General features: G+C 42.3%; 3 protein-coding genes across 4 annotated transcripts in view; 1 reads left to right on the top strand and 2 right to left on the bottom strand.

Annotated features, from left to right (window-relative positions):
• LOC136181104 (NLR family CARD domain-containing protein 3-like) overlaps window positions 1–20792 on the top strand; it is a 724139-nt gene that overhangs the window by 244290 nt on the left and 459057 nt on the right. The window lies entirely within an intron of this gene.
• LOC136181112 (protein NLRC3-like) overlaps window positions 1–20792 on the bottom strand; it is a 693514-nt gene that overhangs the window by 351297 nt on the left and 321425 nt on the right. The window contains exons 1-5 of one of the 2 annotated variants that reach the window (XM_065961495.1): window positions 4075–4330; window positions 2600–2678; window positions 2237–2441; window positions 308–2111; window positions 28–201 (exon numbers count right to left, since the gene is read on the bottom strand). In XM_065961495.1, the coding sequence (XP_065817567.1) occupies window positions 28–201; window positions 308–2111; window positions 2237–2441; window positions 2600–2678; window positions 4075–4205 (2393 nt within the window). In that variant the 5' untranslated portion in view covers window positions 4206–4330. Of the gene's footprint in view, window positions 1–27; window positions 2112–2236; window positions 2442–2599; window positions 2679–4074; window positions 4331–20792 lie in introns of those variants that run through there. The other variant, XM_065961490.1, reaches the window with a different exon arrangement.
• Window positions 9634–20703, bottom strand: LOC136181079 (protein NLRC3-like; the record flags this gene model as incomplete). The annotated part of the gene is made up of 4 exons (XM_065961319.1): window positions 9634–12525; window positions 16373–16415; window positions 18614–18788; window positions 18896–20703. Coding segments are annotated over 4 exons (2604 nt in total), but the record flags the coding sequence as incomplete, so codon positions are not given.

Genomic DNA, 20792 nt, shown 5'->3' with positions numbered 1-20792 from the left:
AATAATGTGGATCAGCAGCACACTAACCTGAGAGTGTCCAGTCTACAGAGTGGACTCTTTAAACCACTACACAGCAGCTTCACTCCTGAATCCTGCAGGTTGTTGTTGCTCAGGTCCAGCTCTCTCAGACTAGAGGACTGGGAGCTGAGGACTGAGGACAGAGCTTCACAGCTTCTGTCTGAGAGGTTACAGACACTCAGCCTGAAGAGGATTCAGAAGAACACAAATGAAAGCAATTACAAACTATAGTTGTTATTTCTGAATGAAGAGAACTACAGTTAACCTGGATAGTTATGTGAGCACGTACAGAGCTTTGTTTGAAGCTTTGATCACAGGCAGCAGCCTCAGAAGAGCCTCCTTTGAAGCAGAGTATTTCTTCAGGTCAAACACGTCCAGCTCTTTTTCTGATGACAGTAAGATGAAGACCAGAGCTGACCACTGAGCAGGAGACAGTTTATCTGTAGAGAGACGTCCTGATCTCAGGGACTGTTGGATCTCCTTCACTAGAGAACGATCATTCAGTTCATTCAGACAGTGGAACAGATTGATGCTTTTCTCTGCAGACAGATCCTCACTTATCTTCTCCTTGATGTACTTGACTGTTTTCTGATTAGTCTTTGAGCCACTTCCTGTGTGTGTCAGCAGACCTCGTATGAGATTCTGATTGGTCTCAAGAGAAAGACCGAGGAGGAAGCGGAGGAACAAGTCCAGGTGTCCATTAGGACTCTGTAAGGCCTGGTCCACAGCACTCTGATATAAATGTTTTGGGTCAGGTTTTCCTCTGAATAATTTAGACCTCCGGGATGTTGTTTGTTCTTTTGACATCAGATTGACTCCAGAGTTGATGAAGGTCAGATGGACATGAAGAGCAGCCAGAAACTCCTGAACACTCAGATGGATGAAGCAGAACACCTTGTCCTGGTACAGTCCTCTCTCCTCTTTAAAGATCTGTGTGAACACTCCTGAGTACACTGAGGCTGCTCTGATATCGATGCCACACTCTGTCAGGTCTGAGTCATAGAAGATCAGGTTTCCTTTCTGCAGCTGCTCAAAAGCCAGTTTTCCCAGAGACTCAATCATCTTCCTGCTCTCTGGACTCCAGTGTGGATCCGTCTCAGCTCCTCCATCATACTTGATGTTCTTCAGTTTGGACTGAACCACCAGGAAGTGGATGTACATCTCAGTCAGGGTCTTGGGCAGCTCTCCTCCCTCTCTGGTCTTCAGCACATCCTCCAGAACTGTAGCAGTGACCCAGCAGAAGACTGGGATGTGGCACATGATGTGGAGGCTTCTGGACGTCTTGATGTGGGAGATGATTCTGTTGGCCTGCTCCTCATTTCTGAACCTCTTCCTGAAGTACTCCTCCTTCTGTGGGTCAGTGAAACCTCTGACCTCTGTCACCATGTCAACACACTCAGGAGGGATCTGATTGGCTGCTGCAGGTCGTGTGGTTATCCAGAGGTGAGCAGAGGGAAGCAGTTTCCCCCTGATGAGGTTAGTCAGCAGCACATCCACTGAGGTGGACTCTGTGACATCAGTCAGGGTCTCGTTGTTTTTAAAGTCCAGAGGAAGTCGACACTCATCCAGACCGTCAAAGATGAACACAACCTGGAACTCTTCAAACCTGCAGATTCCTGCTTCTTTGGTTTCAGGAAAGAAGTGATGAACAAGTTCCAACAGGCTGAACTTTTTCTCTTTCAGCACATTCAGCTCTCTGAAAGTGAATGGAAATGTGAATTGTATGTTCTGGTTGTCTTTGTCCTCAGCCCAGTCCAAAGTGAACTTCTGTGTTAAGACTGTTTTCCCGATGCCAGCCACTCCCTTTGTCATCACTGTTCTGATTGGTTCATCTCTTCCAGGTGAGGCTTTAAAGATGTCTTCTTGTCTGATGGTTGTTTCTGGTCTGTGTGGTTTCCTGGATGCTGTTTCAATCTGTCTGACCTCATGTTCATCATTGACCTCTCCAGTCCCTCCCTCTGTGATGTAGAGCTCTGTGTAGATCTGGTTCAGAAGGGTTGGGTTTCCTGCTTTAGCAATCCCCTCAAACACACACTGGAACTTCTCCTTCAGGTTAGATTTGAGTTTACGATGGCACTCTGCAGCGACTGTTCCTGAATAAAGAAATAACTGAAATCAATGAACAGATCCTGATATAGATGACATGACTATCTGAGTTTGGAACTTTAAACCTCTTTGTCCTTTTTCTAAAATACTAAATCTGTTAAAATGTTATTACTGCTCTGCAGACAGTCAGCCAGCTCCTCCTGCTTCATTCTCCTCAGGAAGTGGAGAGTGACCTTCAAAAATGCCTCTTTACAGCTTCTCCCCTGCTCTTCATCCTCACTCTGACTCTCTAAGCATTCTGGGTAATCTGGACTCAGAACCCTGTGGACTCTCTTCAGCTCGTTCTTCACAAAGGTGATGATGTTCTCCTCCAGCAGCTGGAACAGAAGGAGACACTGGATATTTAATATAAACTGGTAGAACTCAACATGTGTTTCATCTGTCAGTCTGAAGGTCAGCTGGTCTAAACAGAACAATAACTTAGAATTAAATTATTGTAATGGTAGTGTATTAATTAACAGTGTGTTGAACACACCATAAAGATGGAGTCCAGGTCTGTTGGATTCTGCTGGTCTGATTGATCTCTGTGAACGTTGGAGCTCTCCTGTTGAACTCTGTGACAGGACATATTACACAAGAAAACAACGGGATATATATAATGAAACTCTGAGCCAAGATATGAGTCATAAAACAACAGCGACATAACATTAACTTGATTTTTAATTCTCACCTTCCATCAGCAGGACGTCCATCTTTAAAGTCAAAAAGGCCACCCATAGACCGGTCACTCTTCATGGACACACAGCTGGGTCCAGGAGAGTCTGGTCTCTGTTCCTGCATCCTGATACAAACAAACAGCTGGTTAATGAAAGCATTTAGAGCAAAGATCATTTTTAATCAGATTGTTCCAGTTTAAACTGGCAGATGGATAATCAGTAATCAGGAGGCAGAGGTGAAGTTCTCCACAGTTCTCTCTGTTTCTATTAGAACAGTATCTCACTCAGAATACAGCCAACACTGTGTCTGTCCTCAAATTCTTCAGACTGATGAAAGTAAAGTTAACAGAAGACGATTCCAGAGGAGAGGAGCCTGATAACTGAAGGCTCTACCTCCCATAGTACATTTAGAGACCGAGCAGCATTTACAACGAGCAGCAATTACTGTTAGGATACAGAACAGATCAAGATCAAGAACTTGTCCATAACAACTTCAGGAACCTCAACCTGGAACTCACTTCTGGGACAAAGTCTTCAGACTGACATCACTTCAGATGGGAATAAGTGCTGCTTGCACCATCACAGTAGTTTTTATATTGTGAGTAAGTCCAGAATATGGATCCTACAAGGTTTGTAAAAACACTCAAGAGCTTTGAAGATCTTTGTCTGCAGTCTTCATGATACAGCCCAAAAAAAAATCTTTCCTCAGATTTGTCTCTTTTTAAGGTTTGGCCTATTATTTTGACTTTGTCTAAGAATATTTAGCTTCTTTCTAGTAGGGCTGTTTTTGCTTTGAATTCATAAAGTCCATCACACTGTTGGCTGGTTCTGTGTCAGGCAGGTTAAGTTCTGACAGGGTCGGGGAAATAGGGTGCAGGGAAGGACCCAAATGCAGAAAAAAATGGACTCACAGCTGCAATAAAATGATTCTTTTCCACATTTTACAGCCTTCAGGAAGGTCAGGGTTCAAGAACAAAAACTTCAAATTAAAAAACACAAGATGGAACCAAAGCACACAATGATCATGAAGTGGTGAGAAAACTAAATGAAGCTGATGAGGAAAATGAAGACAGGTGAGCAGAGTAGAAGGGAAGGTCTGGGCTATTGAAACCTAGAAGAGAAGGAGGTGAATTCTGAGGACCTCTGGTGGAGAAGTTTGAGAAACAGGAGAAAAGTACGAGTCCTGGGAGAGGTGAACATGGACTGAAGACTGAGAGTGATGTAAATGACTGAGGATGAAAGAGTGAGCCTACAGAAAAGCAGAACAGAGCTCTTTGTCAATTTCAGATCTCACCTTCCATCAGCCGGACGTCCATCTTTAAAGTCAATATAGCGACCCATAGACCGGTCACTCTTCATGGACACACAGCTGGGTCCAGGAGAGTCTGGTCTCTGTTCCTGCATCCTGATACAAACAAACAACATTATCAGTTACTGTGAGCAGCAGATGAGACAGTGATGATGATGATGATGATGATGATGATGATGATGATGATGATGATGATGATGGTGATGATGATGATGATGATGATAATGATGATGATGATGATGGTGATGATGATGATGATCTTTATAGATCCATCTTTAACATGAGAGAAAATGGACTTTCTAACAATTCCCAAACATGTTTCTAAAAGTTCACATCCTGGTGACTTATCCAAAGAAAGACTATCTACTGCTTCTTTGAGCTCCTCTGAAGTAATATCAGCATCACATCATTCTGCAAACTCCTCGTCTATATGAGGAAGAAGAGCTGAGAGATGGCTGAAGAAGGAGTCAGCATCCATGACAGAAAAGGCTGATGAGTCTAGTTTACCAGAGAAAGAAACCATTTCATCAAGACTGGATCAGAACTAACTTGTTCATGAACTAATAAGGCTTTGATTGGATTTCTTTCCTGCCTTCTTTTCTCTCAATGACAGAAATACTTTCCTCCCCTTCCTCCATCCATTTGACCCTGGATCTTCTGTCAGCTCCTTCAGCTTTCTTCACACAGAGTTCATCCAGCTGTGTTTGTAGAATATGTCCTTTTTGTTTATCATTGTCACAAAGTCATGTCTTCTTACAGCAGCTTTTTATTTCTTTGATTATATTCATTTCTGATGATTTGTTACTTTTATTTAGAGATTTTCCAAATGTAACAGAGTGCTCCCTAAATGTGAACTTCATGAATTCCCATTTAGAGATGTAAGAAGTGATAGATTTATCCATCATCACATCAGATAAAATAACTTTCATATCTTCAGGAAAAGATCATATTTAAAATCCCTCCTATAATAATGTTGGCAGTTAGATAGTTTAAGGGATTCAGTGACACTAGAGACCTCCAAAATCAACTGTTTGTTTTGAGTTAGGTTATTAAAGCCATACCTATTGACCAAAATATAAAAGTGCTCATTAATGTCAAGTACGTAAATTATCCAGTGACTATCATGAGTACTTCTAGAGGTGATGAATTTACCAGGAGGGTCACAGAACAGGAGCCTGCTGATCTAGTGGAACCAAGGTCATCCCATTGATTTATCCAGAATATTTCATCCTCTAGTTTTAAGTGTTTCTTCAGAAATATAAAATTAGCTTTTTCACCCTTACAAAATAAAAATACAGATTTTATACAGTGTTTTCTCTCGAGCGTTGAGAGATACAAGAAAAGGAAACATTCATTGTGAACACAAACTAACAACTGTTAATAAACAAACTATTCCAACCAGTTGAAATATAAAGGACACAAAAGAGAGCCTTAAACTTAACGTCCCTTCAATATCAAATAATATGAACTGAACCATCCAACCTGTGTGCAGGCTAAACGCCTGTTATTGCTGGCTTACATAGACCATCAAATGTGATCTTGTATGGCGCTCCTAAGTGACTCTCTGTCCGTTGTTGAACCCAGCACCACCTTTGTAGTACGCCCGTTTTCCAGCTGCTCTTGCTCGTTGTATCTTTGGCCATAGTGCAGCTCCTGCAGCAGCAAAGAGCACCTTGGAGAAACTCCACTTGATGGACCAAATGTTGGATGGGCTAATATCCCTCCATGGATTGTTCCAGTGCCTAGCGTTGACTTACAACTTGTGGAGCAAAAGTGAGAATGGATTGAAAGAAATGTGGCTAACATTGGGCATTTGGTTGAAGATTATTTACAAAAGAAATATTATAACTACATACCTACTGATGGATCCAAAGAGCCAGAGAGTGGACATGTGGGGACAGGAGAGTTCATATCTGAGTTTGATATAGAAATATGTAAAAGAATGAATAATAAATGATCCGTGTTTACAGCAGAACTAACTGCTATAATGTTAGGGTTGAATGGATCGAGAAGGCCAGAGAGAGTTGTTGTTTGTTCAGATTCAACTGCAGCTCTTACACGCCTGAACTCAAAAGAAACAGTAAGAGAGGACTTACTGATGGAAACAAAGATGATGTTGTTGAGATTACAAAACTGTCTCTGTATTTCTCTTCATCCTCTCTGTCTGTGTTTCTCTTCATCCTCTCTGTCTGTATTTCTCTTCTTCCTCTCTGTCTGTATTTCTCTTCATCCTCTCTGTCTCTGTATTTCTCTTCTTCCTCTCTGTCTCTGTATTTCTCTTCTTCCTCTCTGTCTGTATTTCTCTTCTTCCTCTCTGTCTGTATTTCTCTTCTTCCTCTCTGTCTGTATTTCTCTTCATCTCCTTTGTCTCCTGTGTGTGTTTCTTTATTTCATCGTCTCCACTTGTAGGAATCTGTAATCTTGTGTTCATGACGTCACAGGACTTCGGGGCCTGGTTGCCTACTGTTGTAAAAAAAAGTTCTAACTTTTGGCAGCTTGGACATCAACCTCTCTTTTTCCTCCCTCTACATCCTTTTTTCTGCTCTGCTAGATAAGTTTCACTTCATACTGGCTTGTTTGTTAGTTTCTATCTTCTATCTCTTTCGCTCTAGTCTCTTTTTTCTCTCTCTGTGATGCCGTGTCAATCATTTCTTTAAAGGGATACTTCACCTGTTGAAACATGAATCTGTATTGACATTGGGTCATATATGTAGAAATGTGAAATACATTTTGAAGTTGGTGCCTTCTTGACCAAGAAAAAGCAGAAAGTTTCTTTTTGGCTCATGTGGATGAAAGACAACAACTCCCAGAATGCACAGCAACGCAGGCCACTCCCACTAACGTCCTCTATTTACAGACATTTACTACAACACATACGGCCGTTTCCTCAACTGATTCAGAGATTTCTTGCAGAAGGAATTGGCATCTTAGAAATTCCTGTCAGAAAACAGACTCTATGTCTGTGTCCATAGACAAACAGTGAGAGCACCGACACTACCAGTCCGCCCCAGCTCGAGCCGGCCCCGGCTCCTCGTCCTCACCGCCGCCGACAGTCAGGCCTTATGTCTCGGCTGCTATTGGCAGCACAAGACCTTCAAAATCCACTTCATCCAAATCACTTTTTTTCGGCATTATCAGCTTTCTCCATAGAGCCTGTTAGCAGGATGCACGACCATTCAAAAATACTATCAGGTTTTTAATGATACAAAGCTTAATGCAAATGGCTGAAGTATCCCTTTAAACACGCTGTCCACTAATGGTGCATTCAGGTGGTGTCAGACACATCGGAAAAACAAGATTCCTAGTTGTAAAATGCACATGAACACCTGCTCAAATCGGAAAAACAACTCGTCACTCGGAAAAGAATGAGGTGCTCGACTTCCTGACTTGATGTCATCACATAGAGGGAAAAATATGTTTAGTTAATGTTAACATACTTTTTAATAATTCACGTATTGACCATCAACGTTTTCCTCAAATATAACTGTAACAGTAACATTTCACTGATCTTCTTTGTAGCATCAACGCTTTGTTGCTGTTGTTACAACATTCAGATTTTCTGAACTGAAATCAAGTCGGAAGAATGACTTCCTAACTCGGAAACTTGGAGCACCCGAGCAGCACCTGAATGCACCATAAGACCTGAGGGTCATGATGGAATAGTCCATGTAGTGCAGCTGGAGGGGGGAGGGGCCCTGAGACATGATTTATAGATGAACATTCTTCTGATAAGAACTTTTTGCGTATGGGTTTTTAGAAAAACATAATAACTTACCACAAAGTTTAAAAAATAAATATAATTTTAAACAAGATTTTTTGGTAGGTAGGACAGAATCAGAAACCAAAGACAGAGAGTGGGGAATGACTTGTGGGAAAGGAGCCACAGGTCGGATTTGAACCCGGGCTGCCCGCTCTCCAGGACTAAGCCCCAACACATTAAAGAAGAACATGAGGAACTGTGGAGCAGTCAGGAGGAAGAACAGCTTCAAGAACTGGAGGAGGCTGATACCACCAAGTTCCCCTTCACTCCTGTCTCTGTGAAGAGTGAAGATGGTGAAGAGAAACCTCAGTCCTCACAGCTTCATCAGAGACAAACTGAACAGATGGAAAGGAGGTGATGGAGAGGACTGTGGAGGAGTAGAACCAGAGTGGTACTCAGAACCAGAGAGACGTTTACAACCAGTGACTGAGGTCAAGACTGATGACAGTCATGATTGGCAAGAGACAAGAGAAGATCTTTCAGAATTAAACTTCAAAAATAAGAAACTACAGACTGGTAAGAGACCACATAGGTGCTCGGAGTACGGTAAAAGATTTAACATAAAAGGAAATTTGACCAGACACATGATGATTCACACTGGAGAAAAACCCTTCAGCTGCTCTCAATGTGAGAAAAGATTTACCCTTAAGGCCAGTCTGACATATCACATGGCAATTCACAGAGATAAATCCTGTAGATGCTCTGAGTGTGGTCAAACATTTTACCGACAAAGAGATCTGACTATACACATGATTCTGCATACGGGATAAAAACCCTTCAGCTGCTCTCAGTGTGGAAAACAATTTAGACAAAAGGGGGGTCTGAAGTCACACATGTTAGTTCACACAGGAGAGAAAGCCTTCAGCTGCTCTGTTTGCAGTAAAAGTTTTACCCAAAGAGACAGTCTGGCCAGACTCATGTTAGTCCACACTGGAGAGAAATGCAAAACCTCAGACTGACATATGAACCAGTAAGTTGGGAGCAGCTATGACGTTTGAATTGAAAGGGTTTATATGAAACAGTTACAGTGTAAGGATCCTTCTTCTCTCCTGATATTTTCTCTTCTTTCTGTCACTCTGTTTCCTTGGAGGCCTCTGTGTTGGGTAGCACAAGTTCTTCAGACAGCTCATGTGTAACCTTGTAATAAATAAACTGATGTAGAGTGAGAAAGACTTTCATCTACTTGTGTTATTTTGTGTCGAGTGTCTAAAGTGTCTTTGGTAAAGAAAAGGAGTTCAGCAGATCCTGATGCAGAGCGACCACAGTCAGGTCAGGTCGATGTCGATTTCACTGAAAACCTGTAAGCCTTAATAAGAATCCTGCAGTCAGAATACAAAATAAAGAAAATCACAAACTGAATGATAACACCTGTAGATGTCATCTAGCATTCTGGATTTACTCAACGTATTGTTAGAAGAAACGACAGAGATGCATTATAGCCTTCAGTGTGTGTAACTAAATGGTATATGTAAAAAACACTTCAATGGTGAGTTTATTTGTTCTGTTATCATTTCTCTCTTTGGCTTCCTTTTTGCTGCTTCACTGCTTTTTATAAACTTTCAGCTAAGAGGAAAATGATTCTTCGATTGGTCTTGGCGCTATCCAATTCCCACGGTAACCTGACTCGTCATCAATCTTAAAACTTTTCTTATTTCAATAAAAGTAACTGCTTTCATTTATCAATATTTCACCTCCAAGCAGACTCTTATTCTAAAAGACTGAACACATTGGTTTGGGTTAGGCCACGATAGTAAAAGAGTTCAAAGAGGAGACTTTAATGCAGCGAGGTTACAACTGTTTATTGTGTGTGGTTCTGAAAAGCAAGGAAAATATCTATGAACAAAATTATTCACATATACATTCCTATTATAATTGTAAAGTAATCTGGGGAAGCAGTTTTCCACTTATACAATGTTAACCATGCATCTTTTAGCATCCTTACCTTCCTTTTTCTCATTTTAACACCAAACAACACAAATCAGAATTTAAGTTTATATAACCATTAAATGAATCTGAATTTTAGTATCTATTCAGTTCTTTATCTTTTGTTTACAATTTAAACAAACCAGTTAAATGTGTTCAATATTAATTATTATTTACCCTTCTAATTTAATTGTTTCCTGTGAACACTACACTATAAAACCAGAATGCAGAGTGCATCACTATGAAATAAACAGCCTACATTAAATACATGTCACCATTCAAACATTCTGAACAGATAATTACCAAAGAACACAGCACACTTACCAAAGGTATCTCTGCTGTCTTCCTTTCATTGAATTCAGCCTGAAAGTGTCTCAGCCTCTCACCTCACTCCTGCTCTCACACACACCGCTGACACTCCTGTCTGTCAGTTAGAGCCACTCAGCAGGTTTACACACCTGGCTCACAAAGGTTACCTGATTTCCTGACCTGCTCAGTGCTGCTCTCCAGTGTTCAATACAAACTTTAAATAAAGGCTGACAACAGAGATAACCTGATAAGTAATAATAAAGCTGATTAACCTTTAAACACAAAGTAAATAAAAGCATATTAATATTTTCATTTTCTGTTTGTCCTTAGATTTTAACAAAACAAAGACTGATTTTAAAAAATCCCCCAGACACCAAACATTTGTTATATGGAAAATAACTTGTTTTTTGTGTGTTTTTTTCATTAAGAATATTATCATCATGTAATCAAACTGGCATTTAAAGGGTTTAAATCCTGATAATTATTCAATATTTGATCGTTTTGATCAGGACTGAAGTTGATCAAAAGATTTAACCCAAAAAGCAGAAAAGAAATTAATCTGTACTATTTTTATAGCAGTTTTTGGAAGTGAACATTTTTGTCCTTAATGACTCAAGAGGGTAGTACATTTTAAATCTGATGCTACACAAAAACTAATAATGCATCAAAGTCAATATTTTGTATAATCTTTGACATATCCAAGACTGATTTTTTTTTTAAATCCCCCAGCCACCAAATATTTGTTATATGGAAAATAACTTTTTTTTTCATAAATAATAACAGTGATCAAGTAATGAAATTGGCATCTAAAGGGTTAAAATCCTCAAAATGATTGAATGTTTGGTAGTTTTGAGCAGGGCTGAAGTTGTTTAAGAGATTTATGCAGAAAAAAAAAATCTGTTTTATTTTTATCGCAGATTTTAGAAGTGAACATTTTTGTCCTTAATGACTTAAGAGGGTAGTAAATTAAACTGATGCCTGAGGGTTTAAAGTGTTAAAGTGTGTAAAGCTGTTATCAGCCGCAACATGATACAATGTTTGCCCCACACACACAAATACACACACACACACTTGAGTCCCCACAGTTCGCCGAGTCGGGTGACGAGGCTTTTATAGGTTTGGTGACGTGGGGCTGTACTCCTACGTCATACTGTACTCCAAAAAAACTGTTAGAGTTTTTCAAACAGAAGGGCAGACACTATGCACATTTCTAACACAATATTTCAAATTTCAATACTTTGTACTCAAATGTCGAGATTGGGACTTGGATTGATCCATAACACTACTTAATACTCAAATACAGAGGTTTAGAGTTGAAGAAAGTGGTTTTAGGGTTTAGTTACTCTTTAACCAGAGCTGTCTCAGTGCTGCGGTTTGGTCCAAAACCTGACTGGAAGACATCCAAACAGTTGTTCAATATCAACAAGTTATTTAACTTCTGAAACACAGCTTTGTCTATCATTTGACCTCACAGAGGAAGATTTGATATAGGCCTGTAATTATTCATTATTGTCTAGATTGTTCTTTTCTAGTAGTGGCTTGATGACTGCTGTTTTCAGGGCCTGTGGGAAGACACCTGAGAGACAAGTTTACCATTTGTAACAGATCTGGAGCCATGACTCCTCCTCCTGCTGCCAATATCAAGACAGCAGGAGGAGGACTTTAATTGTTTAATTGTCACTTGTTTTTTATTGGTGAGATCAGAACAATACAGACATTAAAGAAGGGGGTCCATTGTTTTTCTGTGATGTAGAACATTTAACCCCCATTACCACCCCCACCCCCCATTATCACACCCCCCAACCATGAAACAGACCAGCTGGACAGAGTGAACAGAGTCAGCTGATCTTCAGTCAGCAGTGTTTCTCAGACCGACAGACGACACAGAGACACTGAAGAACCAGGAGACCAGAACCCAAACCCAGGATAGAGAGGTTCAGTGAATGTGGTGTTGAAGGTGTGGAGGTGGATCAGTGTGTCAGAGGAGACTCTGTAGAAGGACAGAGAGCCAGCAGGACAGTCCACATACACTGCTACTCTGTTAGAGACAGAGGAGGAGGAGGAGGAGGAGGAGGAGGAGGAGGAGGAGGAGGAGGAGGAGATCTCTGTTTCTCTGTTATTGTGACAGACATAGTAACCTTCATCAGAGCAGCTCAGACTCCAGGACTGATCATTATCTCCAAACCAACATTCATTCATGCATCCTCTCCTTCTGATTCCTCTGTAACTCACTGATACATCAACCTTTCCTCTCCCCTCGACCTCCCAGTAACAGCGACCAGTCAGACCAGTCCTACACAGCAGCTGAGGACACCAGTGCTCAAATCTGTCTGGATGATCAGGATATGACTGAAACTCCTTCACATGTGTCACCTTCCTGTTGTTGTCAGACAGTTTCAGTTTTCTGTTCACTGTGTTTGTGTCCAGTTCCAGCTCACAGGCGTCTGATGGCGAGAACGAGACACAACACAGCTGCAGGTTATCATCTGTTCATTCATCAACAACTTTACTGACACTTACTGATAGGGGTGTAAAGGTACACGTACTCAGACCGGACCGTTTCAGTACAGGACTGATCCAAGTACGCGCGGAACAAAAGTGATTTAATCTGTGTTCCCACACGGACCGCAAAGCAGAAGCACACCTCAGGGTGGAGGAAGGCTGCGGCTGCTGGTATGGGACACAGCTTTTAGTTAATAACTTGTAAAAAAGTTCAAACATAAACTGTGCAAACTGTGCAGATTAGTAGTTCCTCGAGTCCTGTTGGTCTGGACAGTTGCATATAACCGGGATGGAGTTCTTTTTACAGACTTACTCTTAAGTTTTGTTTTCATTTTCAGCGATGATCCCGCTCAAACTAAGAGCAAAAGGGGAGGGGGAGACGCGTCTGTGTGGGAGAATAACCTGCAGCATGATAGAATGAACACCTCCCTCCCCACTCACACACACACACACACACACACACACACCCTTTCCTGTTAAGAGACCAGTTGTCTGTCCAGGAAACTTCTAGGAAATGGTCTTCATATAGCACACATGTTGTAATTGCTCAGTGTGTTGATTGCCCATAAAAGGATGATTGGGATGTTATAAAAGTTCCGGTTGAGCGAGGACGCTGGCGTGTATGTCGCCGCTTCGCGATCCGTGACAAAAATGGTGTTTCTTTTGTGCTATCTATGCTTCTCCCTCCTACTTATCCTCTGCTAACAGTCTGCAAACAGATCGACTTTGCTGCTGCTTTCAGTTTGTGTAAACTGACAGCTACTCACCATCTATGACGATCAGCTGTTAGCGCTAGCCGCCGATCAGCTGTTAGCTTCTCGCACAGCTATCAGGATATCCTCACCAGTCTGTGATCACTGGACCCTCGCCTGCCTTATTGGTGGACCGTCCTTCTTCGTCGGCCACGTCGGCTCCCTACCTGGCTTGGACCCGTCGCCCTGCGCCACCTATTGGATACCGCTGGCTGCCGCTTCCCCCCTACTCTGGCTCGGCTGCTGGCGGTGAAGAGGCCTGCCTGACAACCAGACTGCCGGCTGCTGCTCTCCTGCTCAGATTGTGTCCAGACGGATCCCCCGTCTGCCACAAAATTGGTCCTTTCCTTATCCTGGTTTGGCTCTCATTCCTGCGGTTTTCCTGACCCCGGCTGGCGCCCGGTAGCTTGCGGCTTTCAGCCTGCGGCTAGCAGCTGCTCTCCGTGCTGCAGACATGGTACTACTAACATACTCCGCTCTGCAACTCCAGAATCTCGCCTGCCACTTCTCTCCGGACAACCTTGCTTCCATTAAATCTTTCGGACTCCTGCGCCGTCCTCACTACGTGCATAGGGCTGCCCGATGCAAGTTTGTTTACACTGACCATGCTATCCCCACTGTAGTGTCTGACCGGCGCCATCATCACAACAAATCACACGTGCACAGCAGAAACCTGATACCTGTTGTTGTGTGTGTTGACAGAACCACTCCTCTCTCCCCCTCTGCTTCAGAATACACCACCGCCTCATTTATGCTGCAGAATGCTCGCTCCCTTAACAACAAAGCAAACCTATTTCACTAAATATCAAACTTTACTGACAGATCCACGTCATCACAATCATTCAAACCGATGGTTTTATTTAGGCTATAATCGCGCATGTAGTGAGCCGTTTCCAATAAGTAACTTTCATTATGACAATATATAAACATAAAATAAAAATAAAAATAAAAGTCTGCCACATACATATTGCATCAGCGCCGTCTCGCCTTCATTATCCCGGACGGACCTCAGAGGACCGGACTTATACACTAATGTAATCACTGATGTAGAGTTAAACATTAGACTAACACAAAGACCATAGAGCCTCCAGTTTTCATTCATATATTTCAATATCTTGCATTTATCATCAATTGTGATTTTTAGTTTTAATAAAGAGTGCACAGAGACATGGCGATGGCTTCACACATTTCACCTCCTCCATACTCAGCACATCTTCATCAGCTGCATGGATTTATTCTGTAAATAATTCAAGTGTGGACATTAAGTCGGGGCATCTCTGACACGATCATTAAGCCATATATTTGATCATAATTAGTCACAGTGCAGACGGAGATGCCCACGAAAATATGTGGCCAACAATTCAAAGTTTTTGTTGGTTGATCAAACCTTTGATTAATAATATGATAGAGTGAGGGAGAATGCTGACTGACGTGTCCTCTCTGCCACTATATGAAGAAATCAGTGTGGGTCCTGTAAACATGTAAACATTGCAGATATACTCGTGCGTAATGATGAACGGTGGATGTTTTGGCACATAGGACAGCGTGAATGCAGCAGCGACGTGGTGTCATTCTCTGAATTTTCTTCAGTTCGTGATCCTCCTGCTGCAGCAAACTACCGATATGTCCATTTTATCCTTCACTTCTGTTAGGTGGGGGTTGTCCAATGAAGAAATCGTGAAACAGACTGGAGATTATAACAACGTTTAATCGGCCGAGGTCAGACAACTTCATCAAACAAGCATGCTTCCAAATCACTTGACTGACAAAGTGCTGACAAAGTAACAGTGTTCACAGTGCTGCTTATATTCTGTCAAAAAGGTGCAACCCACAAATTCCTTTCCATTTGGGTACATCACCATAAAACAATAAAGATGACATGACACTGATTTGTATACGTAACAACTGTAGACTCTCTGTCTAGCAAACAGTTGCTGACAACATATGGTTGGCTCATGTCCAAACATAGATCTGCTACTACTTAGGTGCTTCGCTCATATAAGGTTACAGCTTCAGACACCTAAAGGTAGGAGTGTTAACAGGTGGTAGGCAGACTTGAATAATACATTTCACGAAGTTACAAGATTAATGAATTTCATGAAAATTCATACTAACAACTTCATTCACAAGTTCCTTTGTTTCTGGGTCAGAAAGTTTCGTTCCTTCGTCTAAACTTCAGTTTTCGTGATCCAACGCTGGAAACCTTTGATCTGCCCCCTCGTTTGGATGCATTTTCATTCACGAGCTGCTTTGCATTGACCGTTTATGGTTGAATGTGGGCGTGTAGAGGGCGGAACATGGGACTAATGTACGTGCGCACATTTCCAGGTGGATGGTGATTTATAAAGGGAACATTGCGTGCAGGTGTGCGTACGAACGGTTTTATAACTCTGAATCATTTTGTGCGCACGCCATTTCTGGGTTTTTGGCACACGTACATTTTTAGTATGAATTTTACGCACTCTTTTATAAACGAGACCCCTGGTCATTTTTAAAAACCTCCTCAAACACCATCTGTTCACCAAAGCATTCAGCCTCATCTAACACTCCCCTCAGCTGATCACCCACTCCCTTTCTCCTTCATTTGTTTGTCTAGTGTTTCTGTCCTTTCTCTCCTCTGTTTGTGTTTTTCTATTCCTCTCTTGTTGTCTCCAATTACGCCCCCCCCCCCCCCCCCCCCCACACACACACACACACACACACACACACACACACACACACACACACACACACACACACACACACACACACACACACACACACACACACACACACACACACACACACACACACACACACACACACACACACACACACACACACACACACACACACACACTTTGTAAAGCATCATTGGCTTTCATGAAAGGCGCTATATAAATCTAAGTTATTGTTATTAACTTCTCCGAGAGAAATAAACAAATCCTCTATTCACAAGCCACTAATAGTCTCTGTCTGATTGTTCAAGAGCATTTACTCTTCTACACTCCAACATGTGCTGCTGTGTTCTGATGAAGAGAAATGAAAACACACTCACACTTCCTCAGACCAGGCTTCAGTCTGTGCAGTCCACTATGGTCCAACCTGGAGGAAGAAACCAGATCAGAATCTATTTCATACATCTTCATTTAAATCCAGCATCAGACAAGAAGCAGAGTTCATCATTCAGAAACAGTGAGACAGCTTCTGTGTGTCTGTCTGTACCTCAGTGTCTCCAGTCTGCAGTGTGGATCCTCCAGTCCAGCAGACAGCAGCTTCTCTCCTCGTTCTCCTGGATGATTGTAGCTCAGGTCCAGATGTCTCAGGGGGGAGGAGCTTAGAGCTGAGGCCAGAGAGGCACAACCTTCTCCTGTGATCAGACAACCTGACAGACTACACACACACACACACACATATAAACACCAACACACCAACACACACACACACACACATACAAACACACACACACACACACAACATGCTTAACATCCATTGGTCCATTCTTCTCTGTTTTACCAGTAACATCCCGTCATAACCATGCAGCTGAACAGAATAGACTTCATAATCTGATACTAATCAATATTTACTCTGGTGACAAATAGTGAAGGTAAGACAGAGCGTGAGATAAACACACAGACTGCTTTGACATCAGCAGTGATGTAGAAACAGTTCTGAACTGTTTCATCTGAAATAAAGATTCTTTAGTTCTTTATGTTCCAAACATTATCCATGGTTTGTTTGTTGGTGGGGAAAGAACTTCATATTTAACTTTCTTTATTCCAGTCCAGCTTCCTCAGACTAAAAGACTGAGAGCTATAGAACGAGCTCAGAGCTTTACAGCTTTAATGTGGTAACATACAGGAAAACTTTAAACCACCACCAAGGCCCATTTAATAAATGATTCATCAAGAAAACATGATCTTAGATGAATAATGTGGATCAGCAGCACACTAACCTGAGAGTGTCCAGTCTACAGAGTGGACTCTTTAAACCAGTAGACAGCAGCTTCACTCCTGAATCATGCAGGTTGTTGTTGCTCAGGTCCAGCTCTCTCAGACTAGAGGACTGGGAGCTGAGGACTGAGGACAGAGCTTCACAGCTTCTCTCTGAGAGGTTACAGACACTCAGCCTGAAGAGGATATGTTTGGTAAGTTAATCAAAATATCAAATAAACTAAGTACATTTAAGCTTATTGGGTAAACTTTCACATGAATAAGTCCTTACCTGAGCGTTTCCAGTGAACAGTGTAGAGTCTTTAAACCACTACACAGCAGCTTCACTTCAGAATCATGCAGGTTGTTGTTGCTCAGGTCCAGCTCTCTCAGACTAGAGGACTGGGAGCTGAGGACTGAGGACAGAGCTTCACAGCTTCTCTCTGAGAGGTGACAACCACTCAGCCTGAAGAGGATATGTTTGGTAAGTTAATCAAAATATTAAATAAACTAAGTACATTCAAGCTTATTGGATAAACTTTCACATGAATAAGTCCTTACCTGAGCGTTTCCAGTGAACAGTGTAGACTCTTTAATCCACTACACAGCAGCTTCACTCCTGAATCATGCAGGTTGTTGTTGCTCAGGTCCAGCTCTCTCAGACTAGAGGACTGGGAGCTGAGGACTGAGGACAGAGCTTCACAGCTTCTCTCTGAGAGGTTACAGACACTCAGCCTGAAGAGGATATGTTTGGTAAGTTAATCAAAATATCAAATAAACTAAGTACATTTAAGCTTATTGGGTAAACTTTCACATGAATAAGTCCTTACCTGAGCGTTTCCAGTGAACAGTGTAGAGTCTTTAAACCACTACATAGCAGCTTCACTTCAGAATCATGCAGGTTGTTGTTGCTCAGGTCCAGCTCTCTCAGACTAGAGGATTGGGAGCTGAGGACTGAGGACAGAGCTTCACAGCTTCTCTCTGAGAGGTTACAACCACTCAGCCTGAAGAGGATATGTTTGGTAAGTTAATCAAAATATCAAATAAACTAAGTACATTCAAGCTTATTGGGTAAACTTTCACATGAATAAGTCCTTACCTGAGCGTTTCCAGTGAACAGTGTAGAGTCTTTAAACCACTACACAGCAGCTTCACTTCAGAATCATGCAGGCTGTTGTTGCTCAGGTCCAGCTCTCTCAGACTAGAGGACTGGGAGCTGAGGACTGAGGACAGAGCTTCACAGCTTCTCTCTGAGAGGTTACAACCACTCAGCCTGAAGAGGATATGTTTGGTAAGTTAATCAAAATATCAAATAAACTAAGTACATTTAAGCTTATTGGGTAAACTTTCACATGAATAAGTCCTTACCTGAGCGTTTCCAGTGAACAGTGTAGAGTCTTTAAACCACTACACAGCAGCTTCACTCCTGAATCCTGCAGGTTGTTGTTGCTCAGGTCCAGCTCTCTCAGACTAGAGGACTGGGAGCTGAGGACTGAGGACAGAGCTTCACAGCTTCTCTCTGAGAGGTTACAACCACTCAGCCTGAAGAGGATTCAGAAGAACACAAATGAAAGAATTTACAAATTATAGTTGTTTTTTTCTGAATAAAGAGAACTACATTTGAACTGGATAGTTATGTGAGCACGTACAGAGCTTTGTTTGAAGCTTTGATCACAGGCAGCAGCCTCAGAAGAGCCTCCTCTGAAGCAGAGTATTTCTTCAGGTCAAACACGTCCAGATCTTTTTCTGATGACAGTAAGATGAAGACCAGAGCTGACCACTGAGCAGGAGACAGTTTATCTGTAGAGAGACGTCCTGATCTCAGGGACTGTTGGATCTCCTCCACTAGAGAACGATCATTCAGTTCATTCAGACAGTGGAACAGATTGATGCTTTTCTCTGCAGACAGATCCTCACTGATCTTCTCCTTGATGTACTTGACTGTTTTCTGATTGGTCTTTGAGCCACTTCCTGTGTGTGTCAGCAGACCTCGTATGAGATTCTGATTGGTCTCTAGAGAAAGACCGAGGAGGAAGCGGAGGAACAAGTCCAGGTGTCCATTAGGACTCTGTAAGGCCTGGTCCACAGCACTCTGATATAAATGTGTTGGGTCAGGTTTTCTTCTGAATAATTTAGACCTCCGGGATGTTTTTTGTTTTTCTGACATCAGATTGACTCCAGAGTTGATGAAGGTCAGATGGACATGAAGAGCAGCCAGAAACTCCTGAACACTCAGATGGATGAAGCAGAACACCTTGTCCTGGTACAGTCCTCTCTCCTCTTTAAAGATCTGTGTGAACACTCCTGAGTACACTGAGGCTGCTCTGATATCGATGCCACACTCTGTCAGGTCTGAGTCATAGAAGATCAGGTTTCCTTTCTGCAGCTGCTCAAAAGCCAGTTTTCCCAGAGACTTAATCATCTTCCTGCTCTTTTCATTCCAGTGTGGATCTGTCTCAGCTCCTCCATCATACTTGATGTTCTTCAGTTTGGACTGAACCACCAGGAAGTGGATGTACATCTCAGTCAGGGTCTTGGGTAGCTCTCCTCCCTCTCTGGTCTTCAGCACATCCTCCAGAACTGTAGCAGTGATCCAGCAGAAGACTGGGATGTGGCACATGATGTGGAGGCTTCTGGATGTCTTGATGTGGGAGATGATTCTGTTGGCTTGCTCCTCATTTCTGAACCTCTTCATGAAGTACTCCTCCTTCTGTGGGTCAGTGAACCCTCTGACCTCTGTCACCATGTCAACACACTCAGGAGGGATCTGATTGGCTGCTGCAGGTCTTGTGGTTATCCAGAGGTGAGCAGAGGGAAGCAGTTTCCCCCTGATGAAGTTAGTCAGCAGCACATCCACTGAGGTGGACTCTGTGACATCAGTCAGGGTCTCGTTGTTTTTAAAGTCCAGAGGAAGTCGACACTCATCCAGACCGTCAAAGATGAACACAACCTGGAACTCTTCAAACCTGCAGATTCCTGCTTCTTTGGTTTCAGGAAAGAAGTGATGAACAAGTTCCACCAGGCTGAACTTTTTCACTTTCAGCACATTCAGCTCTCTGAAAGTGAATGGAAATGTGAAGTGTATGTTCTGGTTGTCTTTGTCTTCAGCCCAGTCCAGAGTGAACTTCTGTGTTAAGACTGTTTTCCCGATGCCAGCCACTCCCTTTGTCATCACTGTTCTGATTGGTTCATCTCTTCCAGGTGAGGCTTTAAAGATGTCTTCTTGTCTGATGGTTGTTTCTAGTCTGTCTGGTTTCCTGGATGCTGTTTCAATCTGTCTGACCTCGTGTTCATCATTGACCTCTCCAGTCCCTCCCTCTGTGATGTAGAGCTCTGTGTAGATCTGGTTCAGAAGGGTTGGGTTTCCTGCTTTAGCAATCCCCTCAAACACACGCTGGAACTTCTCCTTCAGGTTAGATTTGAATTTTTGTTGGCACACTGCACCAAACGTTCCTGAATAAAGAAAGACCTGAAATCAATGAACAGATCCTGATATAGATGACATGACTATCTGAGTTTGGAACTTTAAAGCTCTTTGTCCTTTTT

Source organism: Labrus bergylta, chromosome 2, assembly GCF_963930695.1.
Source record: "Labrus bergylta chromosome 2, fLabBer1.1, whole genome shotgun sequence".
NCBI lineage: Eukaryota > Metazoa > Chordata > Actinopteri > Labriformes > Labridae > Labrus > Labrus bergylta.
Note: the sequence above shows the minus strand (reverse complement) of the source record. Positions and strands in the feature narration are given on the sequence as shown.